At 45.9% G+C, this 15,941-nt stretch overlaps 1 protein-coding gene across 5 annotated transcripts in view; it reads right to left on the bottom strand.

Annotated features, from left to right (window-relative positions):
- Positions 1-15,941, bottom strand: part of gnb1l (guanine nucleotide binding protein (G protein), beta polypeptide 1-like) — a 28,124-nt gene that overhangs the window by 6,450 nt on the left and 5,733 nt on the right. Inside the window, exons 2-7 of one of the 5 annotated variants that reach the window (XM_064970699.1) lie at positions 14,516-14,687; positions 8,168-8,365; positions 7,826-7,951; positions 6,243-6,405; positions 4,523-4,615; positions 398-613 (exon numbers count right to left, since the gene is read on the bottom strand). In XM_064970699.1, coding sequence (XP_064826771.1) covers positions 398-613; positions 4,523-4,615; positions 6,243-6,405; positions 7,826-7,951; positions 8,168-8,277 — 708 coding nt within the window. In that variant the 5' untranslated portion in view covers positions 8,278-8,365; positions 14,516-14,687. Of the gene's footprint in view, positions 1-397; positions 614-4,522; positions 4,616-6,242; positions 6,406-7,825; positions 7,952-8,167; positions 8,366-9,377; positions 9,948-14,515; positions 14,688-15,941 lie in introns of all 5 variants that reach the window. The other 4 variants (XM_064970717.1, XM_064970706.1, XM_064970690.1 and 1 more) reach the window with 4 other exon arrangements.

Below are 15,941 nucleotides of genomic sequence, written 5' to 3'. Positions count from 1 at the left end.
GTGTGTGTGTGTGTGTATGGCGGACGGTCTGCGCCTCTAGTGACACCCCAGCCCTGGGCCTGCCAACGCTGTGTAACCAGCGGTCTGATTTATGTCCCAGAGCCCTGCAGAGACTCTTCCTCTGGACTGTATGTTTTACCAGAGAGAGAAGAGAGCCAGGAAGAGTCTGGAAAGAACAGACCTACATGGGTTCAAATACTATTTAAAATCCTTTCAAATACTATTAGTGATTGATTGAGCTGCGACTGAACCAATAGATAAGGATCAAAAGGGCAAACCCCGCCCACATGGCACTCCAGTCTGGCTAGAGCAAACGTCAAAGCCTTTGAAAGATTTTAAATAGTATTTGAACCCAGGTCTAGGAGAGAGTCTGCGGAGAGGGCTCGCACTCACTGACCTGGAGTCTGTGCTGTCCGTCAAGCTTCCAGGAGGCGAGACTCTTCTCGGAGGAGCCAGAGATGCCCCTCTGCACGGCGGGGTCAAAGTCCAGACACATGACGGGCTCAGGGTGGGCGGCCTCACGGCTCAGCACGGACCTCTGGGATACGTCCCACAGCGCCAGGGAGCCGTCCTCATAACCAGCCAGGAGGAGAGGGCCAGGGCTTGAGTCTGGCTAAGGGGGATGAAAGAGCGAGATAACGAGGGTGAGAGAGGGAAAAGAGTGCGATGGGAGAAATAGCTTAGGAGATGGGGGGGGGTGTTACCATGGAAGCAAGAGGGCTGTGAAGACAGAGCAGGGATTATCTGTATGGGAGCACACTGACACTGTGTGACTGAGGACCATTACTCTCCAGCAGACTATTACAGTGCTTGTCACTATACTCCTCATCGGTATCTCTTCCTACAGGAGCAGACCTGCAAATAGACTCATTGCACTGTCTAACACACACACACACACACACACACAGGTTATACAGACGTATTCTATATATCCTATTCTACTGCACATCTAGACAACAGCCTTTTACTATGTGTTTACTGGCTGACCGAAGGATCACCAGTATTGATCAGACAGGGAAGAGGAGTTATGAGGAGGAATACAGTGGGCTCCTAAATCAGTTGAGTGGATGAAAACCAGCAGAGGGCTTCATAGATTACCTCACAGCTGGAGGAAGGGAGAAAAGGAAAGGCGGGAGAAAGGGAGGGCGCCTCCCTCTCCCCGCCCCTGACCACGGGCCCACCATTCATCTTTCTCGGAAAGTAAACGCACAGCCCCCTCAGTCTGAAAGCCCCACCCCCTTACAACCACCTCCACCTCACATATCATTATGTCTTCTGGGTAAAAGTCAAGCAAAAAAACAAAAATAGAATGCTGGCAGGTATCGCAACACAACCAGTTTAGAGGGAGGATATCTCCATAACCATCAAGTATTTAGAAAACAACTATGCTTCTCTGTATTGGTAGCACTCGCCTTGGAGCCTTCGCTACAAACCTGAGCCATCTAGAGGCTGGGCATACCATCTGGCCTCAAGCGATAGTGTGCCCTGCAACGGCAAGGCTGATGGACGACAGAAATTCTTTCCATATGTGTAAGGAGCCAAGAGAACCGAAGACACTTTCTCCCCTCCTCTGCAAGTCCTCCTCTCACTTAACAGTATATTTCTCTTCTCAAGCCCTAAACAAATTATAGACAGACCTGTGTATTCCTCATAAACACGTCACTAACCAACGATATTAATGAGATTTTAAAAAAACAAATAAAAACAAAGTGAAAATCAGCGTTCCCCTGCCTGCCGGCTGGGTTTCTCTGGGTTGCTAAGCGTTACCGCCTGCTGCCCCTCGGCCCTTGCACTTCACTCTAAGAGTAGGAGCTCCTCGATTGACGATGTCACAGGGCGGAGGTCAGGGAACCCCGGGTAGACACCTAATTCATTACATCCTCCGTAGCCTCTCTATGAGAGGGCTCTCTGCTGGAGGAGGGCTCACGCTTCAGGGAAAGATTCATCATCATAAAGCACCGTTGGCCAGATGGATGAACGGTGCACCCGGAGTCAGAGAAGTGGGGCCGCTGTACTGTACTCCATGAAACTGTTGTTCACCATCCAACACCATCTCCTAGGTGCAACCCAAATGGCCCCCTATTCCCTATAAAGAGCACTACTTTTGACCACACACACGAAGCAAAGCTTAGGAGCACAGAGTGAGGTGAGGTCTGTACAGAATGTCACCATATATATGTGTGTGAAGCTTTGTGAAGCTTTGCTTCACTGAGTAGAGGGTCAGACTTGAGCAGAAGAGGTCTTGGGATTTTTCATGTGTTCTTTTAATAACCAAAGCAGGGTCACACATGCTCTACCAATCTGCTGTATGTAATATAGCACACCATACTCAACCTGTTCATCATCATCAGTCACACAGTCACAGGACTCAGACTACAGTACGTCCCAAACCAGTGGTGGGAAAGGGAGAGAGAGACAGAGAGAGACAGAGAGAGACAGAGGGAGAGAGACAGAGGGAGAGGCCCGGTGATGTGACTGATCAGGGGAAAGGAGCGGTGGGCACCCCACCACAGCAGCACATACGGAACCAATCCCATCCCCGTCCATCCATCCATCCGCTCTACTCCACTTCACTTCACTTCGCCATGACGATGGCTGTGGGGCGATGAGCTGAGAGTGATGGATATCTGTATAGGAACATTTCCTTCTAGCCGGCAGCCTCTGTTCATGTTAAAAGCCTTGCACATCATACATCACGTCCACATCTCCCCTCCGCACAACACATGGAGGCACTTTCTCCCTCCGCTCGCCGGCCTTACCCAATCAGAATGCACCGTTAGCTCGTTTACCTTCCACACCCAGACCCCATTACGCATGCTAACTTTAGGGAGGCCTGGGGAGGAGAGAGGAGGGGGGAAAACACAGAGCAAAAACCCAAGAGGGGAGGGCAAATGAAAGAGCTACGTAATATGGATTTAATCCTTTCCAAACGTCCAGCGTCGAGCGTTCAAAAGGCGCCAATAAATCTGTTCTCAGGCCTATGTCATCATGATGGAGGATCCTTGCTCTCACTCTGTGGCGGGATGGAGGGAGGAGAGAGAAAGGAGAGCCAACTCATTGTCTCCCCTCCAGAGGGTCAGAGGTTGAGGAAACAGCGGGCTGCACCAGCAGGGATCACGTGGATAACGAGGTGAGCGTCTTATGATTGACAGAATGTGTGGGCAATATATTCAGGCTGCCTGTGTGTGGCTGGACCTACTATACCCCTCAACGCTTGGCTAACACATTCACACGCAGAAACGTGTAACACACAAAGACGTACAGACACACACACATACACATTCACTCACAGTACTGTAGACACACACACACACACACACAGTACACACTCTCGTACGCACACACACACATTGTTTTCAACTCTCCCCTGGCAGTTAAGGTTCTGTATCGATCTCCACCCAGCAGCATTGCAGTGAGTTTTCAAGTAGCTCTGTGATAGTAACAGATGATTCTGGCCCGGTGATGAAAAGATCAAACTGGAATGATTTAATGTAACCTGGGCCTGTTGTCTTACAGATCTGCCTGCCTGCAAAAGTATCCCTCCCATTGACATTCCATTATTAATAATACTATTTTCTGGCACTTAACACTGAAACTGGCTTCCAAAATCTAATGAAAGGAAATAGTAAAGAACACAACAAGAAAAGAAAAAAGTATTAAGCAATAAAGGACAATTACCATTGATGTCTGGTGATACATACAGCCACCCAAACTGCCCTGGGTCAACACACAGCATACACACGGCATCGCCTGCTCTGCTTCCTGCTGCCACTAAACTCCCAACGAACGCAGACCCAAACCGCCCCTGTTGTGTCATCAAACCAACCGGCCGCAATTCATTAAACGTCTTGCATAAGCAGAAAATCAGAAATACTGCAAAGCAAGAAATATTAATTAACCATGAAAATAATTACAGGTCTCTTTCATGGGGGGGGGGAATAAAACTCGACAGTATTTACAAAACAGAGGGCGGTGAAGAATCTTTAGATGCAATGTGCAGCTGGCTGGTGGTTAGAGGGCTGGTTGAGTGGCTGATATATGTTGAACCCCAGCCCTTTGCACACACTGTAATTACAGTGTTGGGACTCGACTCGCTCGTCGTCAATCGAGAAAGGCACTGGAAAAAATGGCCCGGGACAAGTTCTAGCTATAAATCACCGAGCCAAGAGTAGTCTCATATTTGTTGACGTATCTTTTATGTATGCGTCTTGTCAAAGGCTCTCAGCCAATCCGTTTACAACCAGTAAAAATAGAAACATTAAGAAGGAAGAGAGGAAGGGAAAATACTTTTTTTCTCTCTCCCTTTTATGGTTGTAAAGTGAACTGACTGAACTCTATAGTGCAGTGTGATGCTGCACTGTAGCTGCAGGTGGCTAGACTGTGTCCCAAAAGGTATCCTATTCCCTTTATAGTACATAGGGGCTCTGGTCAAAACTAGTGCACTATATGGGAGATAGGGTGCCATTTGGGACGCAGCCCTAGACTTCTGGGAGAACAAGACAGTGTATTGGATACTCCTTGCCTGCCATAGATTGATGCACATGACCATCCCCAGCTTGGCTTGTGGTATCAGGGAGCAAACTGGGCTCTTGCTGGGCAGCTCAATGATCTTCACCTGTAGGAAGAGGGACAGTTAGACACTCAGGCAGAATAAGAAGCGGAGTTCTACATGGTTATTACATTCAAACTAAGTCATTAACTTCCCCACCCAGGCAAGAGATGATCAAACAAGCAGATATGTCGTGGTGTAAAAATGTTACATGAGGTACTGCTCTGTATTTTGTTTTATGTGTGATGTAAGTGCCTTAATGTGTTTGGACCCCAGGAAGAGAAGCTAATGGGGATCCATAATAAATATAAAACATGAACAACGGAGACAAGGCAAACTTTAGGCCGGGTGCCAGTCACTTAATTTATTTATTTTTCATTTTCATTAATCAAGTTCAAACTCGAATCCGTCATTTCAGCTCAGCAACAGGAAACTCAACGGGACATAACAGCTTTACACTTTATGGCCGTCTTCTTCTCCTTAGACTCAAACAGGGGGGAGCGGAGCTACAGTCTATAATACATCCCAATAAGACCTGACTTCCTGACCTAGACACGCTGGCACTGACTGATAAAATACAGTCTAATGAAAGCCCATGAGAGAGAGAGAGCCTATAGCTACTCAGTCTCTGTACCTAGATACAATCTAATGAGAGGGAGGCAGCCCCTATGGCTAGACTACTCAGTCTCTCTGACTGACACAGAAACAGAGAGATACATCCTCATTAAGGCTCAGATTAAACATCCTGTTCAACAGACCAATCCGATTCACACATCACGTTACGCGGACCAATCGGATTCCACATCCCGTTTAAGGGAGTGATCTGTATTTTAATCGGGGTGCCTCATGTTTACCCCGAACTTGCCAGCCAGACAAAGAGGGCTTTAAGTAGCTGCTTCACTCGCTGTGCCTCAGGTGCACACACTGATATCCATAAATAAAACACCCACTCTTTTAATTAATGCTTTTGCAATGGAAGCAATCCGATGGCAACGAGGTAGCGAGGGAGAAACATTAAACCTGCCTGCCTCCCAAATTGATGGTGCAACTCCTTCCCTCCCTCCGCCTCTGGCTCAGATCTACACCAGCGTGCCATGCTTGTAGCTGAGTGTGTGTGTGTGTGTGTGTGGAGGCATGTGTGGAGGCATGGGTCTAGACCTATGATTAGGATCCCCTGGGAAAGGCATGGATGACTGTGGGAAAGGCATGGATGACTGTGGGGCAGCCAGGGGTGAGACAGGAGAGCGGGACAGAGTGATAAGACAGAGGGTTTGTGTGTGTGTGTGTGTGTGTGTGTATGTGTGCGCACGCATGAGTGCCGTCACAATGTCATTATTGAGGGTGCTGGCCTTGCAGGCGCCCAGTGGCCTCGCCCTGCCGGTCTCTATAGGCTGAAGGTAGCGGCGGCATATCTGTCTCATTCATGTGAGGCTTCATCAGAACAGGGTGAATAACACAAATCTGAAGGCAATAACGGTGCCTGGAAAGCTGCCTGTCAAACACACTAAGAATAACTCACATGAAAGTGGGGGGAAGGTGAAATGTGCAATCATTCGTCTGTCATTGGCTGCTACACACTAAACCTACGCCTGCTCACAAGTTTCTGTAAGAGAGGCTTAAGCCCTTCCACAAACACAAATCTCTCTCACCCCCCCCTCTCATCATCCCTCAGCCCCTCCCCTCCCTCTCTCACCTCCTCCATGGCTTCTCCAGCGTGGGCCAGTAGCCATCTCCCAGGGCCAGTCTCTAGCAGGGAACAGCGACAGAACCCCACACTGCCGGTCCACAGGGCGTCCGTGACATCACCGCGCCCCTCTGCCAGGTCCCACAAGCACACACGCATGTCGCGCCCCTGACTGACCGACAGTACACGGATCATAATCACAGAAAAGACTGCAGTTAACATGGCACCCGCAATGAGGCTACAGATGTATGGGCAAGGGTTCCCCAACGGGCAGCCAGCAGCCAAACTCTTCCCGCTGCTGCTTTTATTTTGCCCCCCCAATTTTTTGGAGCATTTTTGGACAAAAAAATACTTCAACACCAGGAAATCAGCTCCAAGTAATTTTTGTTTAAGAAATCTGTTCAAGTATTCCCACACGTAATTAGAAAGACACACGAGTAAGCAAGGCTTGAAATTATTGTGTTTCAGTCAAACATTATATATCCATTTGGGCTTCTTGCACTTCATTTGCAGTCTACAAATTATTTGTAATTATGCTTCCCCCCCGACAATCTGCTCAAGAAAAAAACATTATAATCGGCCCATGGCTGAATTTAGTTGATAAGAAAATCAATGGTCCAACCTCATGTCTCATCATAATCCGTTCAAAAGGTTATTGGAGTTTTTACCCTAGTAGGTTGGCCAGGATTCGGGTGACTAAATCAATGGAGACCACAGAAAAAAAGCAATAGGAAATCTGGACAATTGCACCTTGTAAACCAGGCTGGAATCTGTGCAAGGATTAAGGCTACCTGACAGGCTCATTCGTCATCTTTTCGAATCCGCAGGACATAAAACAAGAATATCAATATTGACAAGTGACATGTAGTATTTTCATATATTATTTTTTTGTTTGTTTTTTTTGTTTAATTTTACCCCTTTTTCTCCCCAATTTCGTGGTATCCAATTGTTTTTAGTAGCTACTATCTTGTCTCATCGCTACAACTCCCGTACGGGCTCAGGTGAGACGAAGGTTGAAAGTCATGCGTCCTCCGATACACAACCCAACCAAGCCGCACTGCTTCTTAACACAGCGCGCATCAAACCCGGAAGCCAGCCGCACCAATGTGTCGGAGGAAACGCCGTGCACCTGGCAACCTTGGTTAGCGTGCACTGCGCCCGGCCCGCCACAGGAGTTGCTGGTGCGCGATGAGACAAGGACATCCCTACCGGCCAAGCCCTCCCTAACCCGGACGACGCTAGGCCAATTGTGCGTCGCCCCACGGACCTCCCGGTCGCGGCCGGTTACGACAGAGCCTGGGCGCAAACCCAGTGTCTCTGATGGTATATGCTTTTCATGTTAATTTGAAATTCCAGTTCTGTCATGAAGATTTCTCAACAAAAGAACAAGCAAATCTCGCTGCAATGTCAACAAAGCAAGCACTGAGTGTATACCAAGCTTTTCTATTTTCAAATCCTTTTACATTTAATTCAGCTTGTGTCATGCTAACATTGAACCTGGCTAATTTCATACAGCTAAACAATGCGCATGGGAAGTAAAAACTGAAGAGCAGTTGAGGCCTGGTATTGTCAGTAAGGTAGTTCGTCTTTACCTGATGAGAGTGTCTCTGGAGTGGAGCATGTTGAGCCAGGTGACAGAGGCTCCAGAATGACCTTCTAGAACCCTCTCAGCTCTTCTGGTGGTCAGGTTCCACACATGGACTGACCCCTGGCCTGAGCTACACAACACAACATTCAAGTCCTCATCATTCTTATGTTATAAAGATTCATCTGCATGTAACTAAAGCATGTCGTTACGTATGAGACGTTTTCAAAAACAACAAATCATATACCCAACCATTCAACAAGGACATGTTTCAAAAAAAGACAAATGCTGCGTGTCTGGCTACGAATGCAGCTCAGCTGTTCTATGGAGACGGGGCGTGATCCCGTACCCAGAAAAGAGCAGGGGAGGGTCCCCTTCACAGCAGCCGAAGTGCAAGGCATTAAGGGGGGATCCAGCCCCCCTCAGGGTGTACAGGGGAGCAGGGGCAGGACGAGCCATCACTGGGTCACTCTCGAAGCTCTGGAGGTCACCACCACAGTCATCTCATCCACTGGAACACAAGCACGATCCCGAAGTCACAACTGAACTGTGTTAAAAAGGAGAGAGGTCAACCAAACAATGGAGACTGTTTGAAGTGAGTTGGGTAAATCCTGTTCTGATTACAATGGAATTGAGGGGGTTGATAATAAGTGAAAGGAATGAGGGGGTAATTTTAACTTCATTTAGGTGAATTATTCCAATCAGTGCAGATCCAAATCCAGATCCGATAGTGAGATGGAGTTTGGCTAACACGCAAGCCTGGGCTGATGTCAACAGTGTCAGCTATGATTGAGAAAGACCTTGCCATTAACAAAAGGGAATTAATGAATACTACTCTCCAGACAGAGCTGATTAGATTGACTCTTGTAGAAGGAATTTGTGCAAGTTAGAGGGATAATAATAACGTGCCTAAAACAAGCCTTTAGTATCCATCTTCATTTGTTGCTATAAAAACAAATGTTTTGGATAGTGTCAAAAGGACTATATTTCATACATCCTCAAATCCTCAGCCATCTTCCATTATAGTAATAATTTGAGAATGTCTAATAGACAGTCTATCTATTCACTGCATAAATAAGGCCTGTGGGCATTAGGCGATGAGTGGATGAGATATTTCTTCCTCGTCCTTCTAGGCCTGCATGATAAGAGCTGATCTTACTCAATACGTCCTAAATCCCACCACTTGACAGCTTAATTACTGCAAACACAGAGTCAGGATTTTCCCTCGAGTTTCGATCCACATACGCTTCTCAAAAGGCAGCAGCAGGATTTTGAATTTAAACCTTTTTGAATTTGTCATGCACAAACTGAATCATTGAACTCAAATTGAACTTGTAGTTCAGGACTAGAAACTGAATTGAATTAACATTGCATTTAGTTTTGTATCAAGTTTACAAACTAAACTCAAAAAAAGAAAAGTCCTCTCACTCTCAACAGCGTTTATTTTCAGCAAACTTAACATGTGTAAATATTTGTATGAACATAACAAGATTCAACAACTGAGACAAACTGAACAAGTCCCACAGACATGTGACTAACAGAAATTGCATAATATGTACCTGAACAAAAGGAGGGGGGGGGGTCAAAATCAAAAGTAACAGTCAGTATCTGGTGTGGCCACCAGCTGCATTAAGTACTGCAGTGCATCTCCTCCTCATGGACTGCACCAGATTTGCCAGTTCTTGCTGTGAGATGTTTACCCACTTTTCCTGCAAGTTCCTGGACATTTCTGGGGGGAATGGCCCTAGCCCTCACTCTCCGATCCAACAGGTCCCAGACGTGTTCAACAGGATTGAGATCCGGGCTCTTCGCTGGCACAACACTGACATTCCGGTCTTGCAGGAAATCACGCACAGGACGAGCAGTATGGCTGGTGGCATTGTCATGCTGGAGGGTCATGTCAGGATGAGCCTGCAGGAAGGGTACCACATGAGGGAGGAGGATGTCTTCCCTGAAATGCACAGCATTGAGATTGCCTGCAATGACAACAAGCTCAGTCCGATGACGCTGTGACACACCGCCCCAGACCATGACAGACCCTCTACCTCCAAAATCGATCCCGCTCCAAACTATAGGCCTCGGTGTATCGCTCATTCCTTCGATGATAAACATAAATTTGGCCATCACCCCTGGTGAGACAAAACCGCGACTCGTCAGTGAAGAAACAGGAAACAGTGTTTAAACCCTTTACAGTGAAGATCTGTGAAGTTATTTGGATTTTTACTAATTATCTTTGTAAGACAGGGTCATGAAAAAGGGACGTTTCTTTTTTTCCTGAGTTTATAATTTCAATTCTAGCAAAGTTTCATATATTCAATTCAAATCTGATTCAAAACCACACCCTGGTACTTTTCCAGACAGGAAAGGTAGTGGAGAACAGATTCAACAGAATCAAACGCTCTGTATGTTAAACAGTAGCTGCTGGCGGTTCTGAAGCCAATGTGGCATGTTGAATAAATTTTCTTCCTATGAATTTGTCTCTAGCGTTTGAACCATTTTGGCTATAAGCTATTATGACCCCATTCCTGAAAGCAAAGACTCTTGAACATGGACGTGCCTTCTGTTCACCTTTATTATATTCACAGGCCGTGCAGGAGACGCTAGAATGGCGTGTATAAAAAACCTTTTTGTATTAAACTTAATTTGACCACCATAAAAATATAGTTCAATAACCCTGTAACATTCAGGACAACAATCTGCTTTCTTAACGAGTAGCCTACCGCTTCCCCCCCTGATTCCTCTCATCCCGAGACTCGAACTCGGGACATCTGCCTCGCAAACACACGCGACCACCCTCCCGAGGTGTTCCAACCCAACACTATTGAAAAGGCCTTCTTCAAATTGCCCAAAGGGTGACGCTTCAGGCTGATGAGTGAGTTTCACAGAACCCCATCTGCTACATTCACCTCCCAAACTCACTCCACAGTGACCCAAGTGGTTGAGCTCAGCACAACTGTAGATCCAAGTCCAGCGGCACCATTGTAAGGGACGTCACGCTGCCTGCTTAGCGAGTACCGCTTCCCCCTGATTCAGCTCATACGGAGACTGGAACTCAGGACTTCTGCCCCGAAAAGACACTTGGCCACCCTCCTGAAGCATTCCAACACATTGTGCTATTAAAAAGGCCTTCTTCAATTGCGTAATGGGCGACACTTCAGGCCGAGGAGTGACTTTCACAGATCTCCACCTGCTGCACTAATACAAGTCTTCAAGATACAGCAAGGTTACTCCTTAAAAGAGCATAGTTTGGTGATTCATGCTTATGTGATGAGCAACCTGAAGACGTATTCGTTTGACGTGTTAGTTTCAAGTCTCCAGCAAGGGAAGTTATTATAAGGGTGTGACTGACTAGACAAAGACTGTGTTAGCCTGCTGAGCTAAAGCCTAGGGATTGGTCTTGTGACTAGGATATGTCTATTCAAGGGGGTCATCAAAGGGGGGTGGATGAGCAACTTGTCTGAGACCTGCAAAGTTGCATTGTCTGGCAAACAGGAGACCTGGGTTAGAACCATTGAGATATAAAACAGTTCTTTCTATGGTTAGAACCCCATCAGTCAAATTAACACGTCTTCAGGTCTCAGGCAAGGTTGCTCATCACATGCATGGATCACCAAACCACCTCTGCTGCACTCTCATTAAACGTGGTGCACAGATCCTCCGGAAATTGTTGTTGTACAGGAGGCCTGATTTCAAACCCAGTCAGTTATATTGGTGTAGTGATCTCTGAGTGTGAGGTCAAAGGGGGGATGAAACCCAACTGCGGTGGTTTGATGAACCATGCAATTTTGATGAGAAGGCCTAACCTTGCTGGAGACTTGAAGACTTGTGTCAGCTTCCTGAACTCCTCCCCATGGGCTTAAGCTAAGTGGGCTAACACAGTCTTGTAAAATGCAGGAGACCTGGTTCAAAACCAGTCAGTCACATATTAAACAAGGAGTGGAAAGGCTAGTCCCTGTGATCATCATAGAGGGGATAGTCTTAGCTTTCAGGAATGGGGTCATAGACAAAACGGTTAAAACGCTAGAGCCAAATTCATAGGAAGGAAATCAATTCAACATGTCACATTGGTGGTTTCTGAAGATAGAGGCTACTGTCGACAACAGAGAGCGTTTGATTCTATATCTTTCTTGGCTGGCAAAGTACCAGGACGTTGTGTCTTTTTTTGAATCTGAATTTAGAGAACTGAATTTAAAAACTGCATCTGAATGACCCGGAGAAGTTGAATATATGAAACGTTGACAAACTTAAATTATTGGTTGTAAACTTGATACACGGACAATGAATGCAATATATAGCATATCTATTGAAACTGAATATATAAATATTGAATATATAAATTGAAATGGAAATTTAAAGCTGAATGCAATTCAGTTTCAAATCGTGAACGATAAATTCAAATTAATGAATTCAATGATTCAATTGCATTACCATCGAAAAACAAACTCAAGTTCATTATCTTAATACAAAGTCAAAAATGATGGAATTCAAATACAATCTCTGTTGGCACTGAAATCGCTCCATAAGAAACGTGAGAATAGGCCGATTTTGTTTCAAGACTTTTGTATTACTCCTTTTTCGGCAATCTTAGTTTATAATCACACCCACCCCTACTCCTATAGGCTAACCCTTGCCCTCCACATCAGCACACGCTGAAACTGGAGCCGCAGGTATTTTGGAGAAGCTCATTTCAGAAGGTTATTGGTTCAATTGTCCATGTTAATCTGTGAAGCTGAGAGAGACAGACCTCTGGACAGCCTCCCTAATTAAGAAGAGGGCACCTGCACCACCATCTAACTCGAACCATCACAAAGACCACAGTCATCCCCAGTCCCACACCACTATCCCATTACCACTTCATCCAGCCAGCCACCACTATCACACTATCAGGGTCTGACCGCTCAAGCAGAGAGAAAGAGGATCCCCTAAAGCTTCTGGAATCGGTCACTGCATCATCATAAATGAGTAGTCTAACCAGAAACCAGAGACATAGGCCTACATCTTAAGCATATTATAGGTTTACCACAAGCGACCTAATAATCTAAGGCACTGACTGTACAAAACATTAGGAACACCTGCTCTTTCCATTGCATAGACTGACCAGGTGAAAGCTATGAGCCCTTGACCAGATGAAAGATATGTCACTTGTTAAATCCACTTCAAAATCAGTGTAGATGAAAGGGATGAGACAGGTTAAAGAAGGATTTTCTAGCTTTGAGGCAATTGAGACATGGATTGTGTACAGTGTATTCGAAAAGTTCAGACCCCTTCTCTTTCTCCATATTTTGTTACGTTACAGCCTTAATGTGAAATATATTCAATATTTTTTTCCCCTAATCAATCTACACACAATACCCCATAATGACAAAGCGAAGACATAAATACCTTTTTACATAAGTATTCTGATCCTTTCGCTATGAGATTCGAAATGGAGCACAGGTGCATTCCGTTTCCATTGATCATTCTTGAGATGTTTCTACAACTTGATTGGAATCCACCTGTGGTAAATTCAATTGATTGGACATGATTTGGAAAGGCACACACCTGTCTATATAGGTCTCACAGTTGACAGTGTATGTCAGAGCAATAACCAAGCCATGAGGTTGAAGAAATTGTCTGTAGAGCTCAGAGACAGGATTGTGTCAAGGCCATGATCTGTGAAAGGGTTTCCAAAGATCCTTCCTAGAGCTGGCTGACCAGTCAAACTGAGCAATCGGGGGGAGAAGGGCCTTGCTCAGGGAGAGGAGTTCCTCTGTGGAAATGGAAGAACCTTCCAGAAGGACAACCATCTCTGCAGCGCTACATCAATCAGAACTTTATGGTAGATTGGCCAGACAGTAGCCAGTCCTCAGTAAAAGGCACATGACAGCCCACTTGGAGTTTGCTAAAAGGCACCTAAAGGACTCTCAGACCTTGAGAAAAGAGATTATCTGGATTGATGGAACCAAGATTGAACTCTTTGACCTGAATGCCAAGCCTTACGTCTGGAGGATGTAATGTAAATGGAGGAAACCTGGCACCATCCCTACGGTGAAGCATGGTGTTGGCAGCATCATGCTGTGGGGATGTTTTTCAGTGGCAGGGACTGGGAGACTAGTCAATGGAAAGATGAACGGGGAAAAGTACAGAGAGATTCTTGATGAAAATCTGCTCCAGAGCGCTCAGGATCTTAGACTGGGGCAAAGGTTCAACTTCCAACAGGACAACGGCCATAAGCACACAGCCAAGACAACGTAGGAGTGGTTTCAAGGACATTCAGCGACTTGTCCTGAGTGGCCCAGCCAGAGACCGAACCCGAAAATAGCTGTGCAGCAACGCACCCCATCCAACCTGACAGAGCTTGAGAGGATCTGCAGAGAAGAATGGGAGAAACTCCACAAACACAGGTATGCCAAGCTTGTAGTGTCATACCCAAGAAGACTAGAGGCTGTGATCGCTGCCAAAGACGCTTCAACAACATACTGAGTAAAGGGTCTGAATACATAAGTAAATGTGATAGTTATTTTTTTTTTAAATATAAATGGGTTTAGATTGATGAGGGGAAAAACTATAAATATATTTTAGAATAAAGCTCTAACGTAACAAAATGTGAAACAAGTCAAGGTGTTTGAATACTTTGTGTGCCATTCAGAGGATGAATGGGCAAGACAAAAGATTTAAGTGCCTTTGAACGCAGTATGGCAGTAGGTGCCAGGCTCACCGGTTTGAGTGTGTCAAGAACTGCAATGCTGCTGGGTTTTCACCACCACAGTTTCCCATGCGTACCAAGAATGGTCAGCCACCCAAAGGACATCTACCCAACTTGGCAACTGTGTGACGCATTGGAGTCACCAGCATCCTTTCGACACATGCCCCGACGAATTGAGGCTCTTCTGAATGCAAAAAGGGGTGGAACATTAGGAAGGTGTTCCTAATGTTTTGTCCACTCAGTGTAGTAACCTACATTGGGGTATGAAGAAATTGAACAAAATGGCAACCATAGAAGTTTGTGAAGATATATTAGTTAAGCCTGAGGTTGTGAAAGGATGGGTGGGAAGGCCAGGCTACATTCCATAGCTATTGTCCTGCTGTTTCTGTTGTCGTTTCTGTATGTGACAGGGAGGCTCACCCTGATAACAGGTGGATTAAGGTACATTTCCCTTATTGTACTACTGCAGGCCTACAGCTCTTGGAGCTGGGCTGAGGCTCAACTAGTTTGGAACCACACTGTGCTTTCGTTGTACAAACACTGACTGCCTGGGCCTCAGAACATTCCTCCCCTGACCAACCGCCTGCATGTCAATCAAACACACTGGCTGTGCATGGGGGGGGTTGGATGATTGACAAGGAAACTACTGCAGTTGGGGGAATATCACAGAAGTAGGTAGCGTGCCCACCACTCCGCCTGCATCCCCCACAATAGAATGGTGAAGGTGGAAATAGAAACAACCCCATCTACCACACCACTGCTTCCTCAGTCCACTGTCCTCATCCTCTGTTTAGTGGCGTCAGCATTTCCAGAGCCGCTGCCTGTGATTGCCCCAACAATGGAGCTGTTGTGGTGGCTGGTTGTTAGCAAGTCAGCCAAAAACCCCAATACAAACATGTGGAAGGCAGTGAAACTACACAAATAAACAGTCCAGTGACAGGGTGTCACTCAAACCCGTTCAGAGAGGCTCTTCAATTGTTTCACGCTAACCTGAGGCGGCAACCAAGCAAACAAAGCTGTAATTGGTATTCTAGTCCAAATGTTGTATGAAAACTTATGTAAAATCAAGACAAATACTGTACTTAAGCGAAAAACTCACCAGAAGCGGCTGGGCGGAACAAACAGAGCGAGGCGGGTGGAAAGGACGGGACAGGCAGAGCCTGTATGCTAGCAGGATAGTCCATATCTCCAATCACCTTCGCTGATAGCGATGTTGTGTTTCTATTAAGTGGATGCGTTGATGTTATTTAACATGTATGGTAAAGCCTTAACCCTTAGCTACCTCTCAACTGAAATGAGCTTGGGAAAAAAGTGAACAAAGACAACATTTCCCTGTGTGACTACAGTGCCAGACAAAAACACAAAAACAGAGACACATTCTAATTGAGCAAGGCGGACAACCTGCCCGCCTGGCTTGGGTCATTATAATTCAAAACAA

The sequence above is a fragment of the Oncorhynchus masou genome, chromosome 1 (genome assembly GCF_036934945.1).
Source record: "Oncorhynchus masou masou isolate Uvic2021 chromosome 1, UVic_Omas_1.1, whole genome shotgun sequence".
NCBI classification, from domain to species: domain Eukaryota; kingdom Metazoa; phylum Chordata; class Actinopteri; order Salmoniformes; family Salmonidae; genus Oncorhynchus; species Oncorhynchus masou.
Note: the sequence above shows the minus strand (reverse complement) of the source record. Positions and strands in the feature narration are given on the sequence as shown.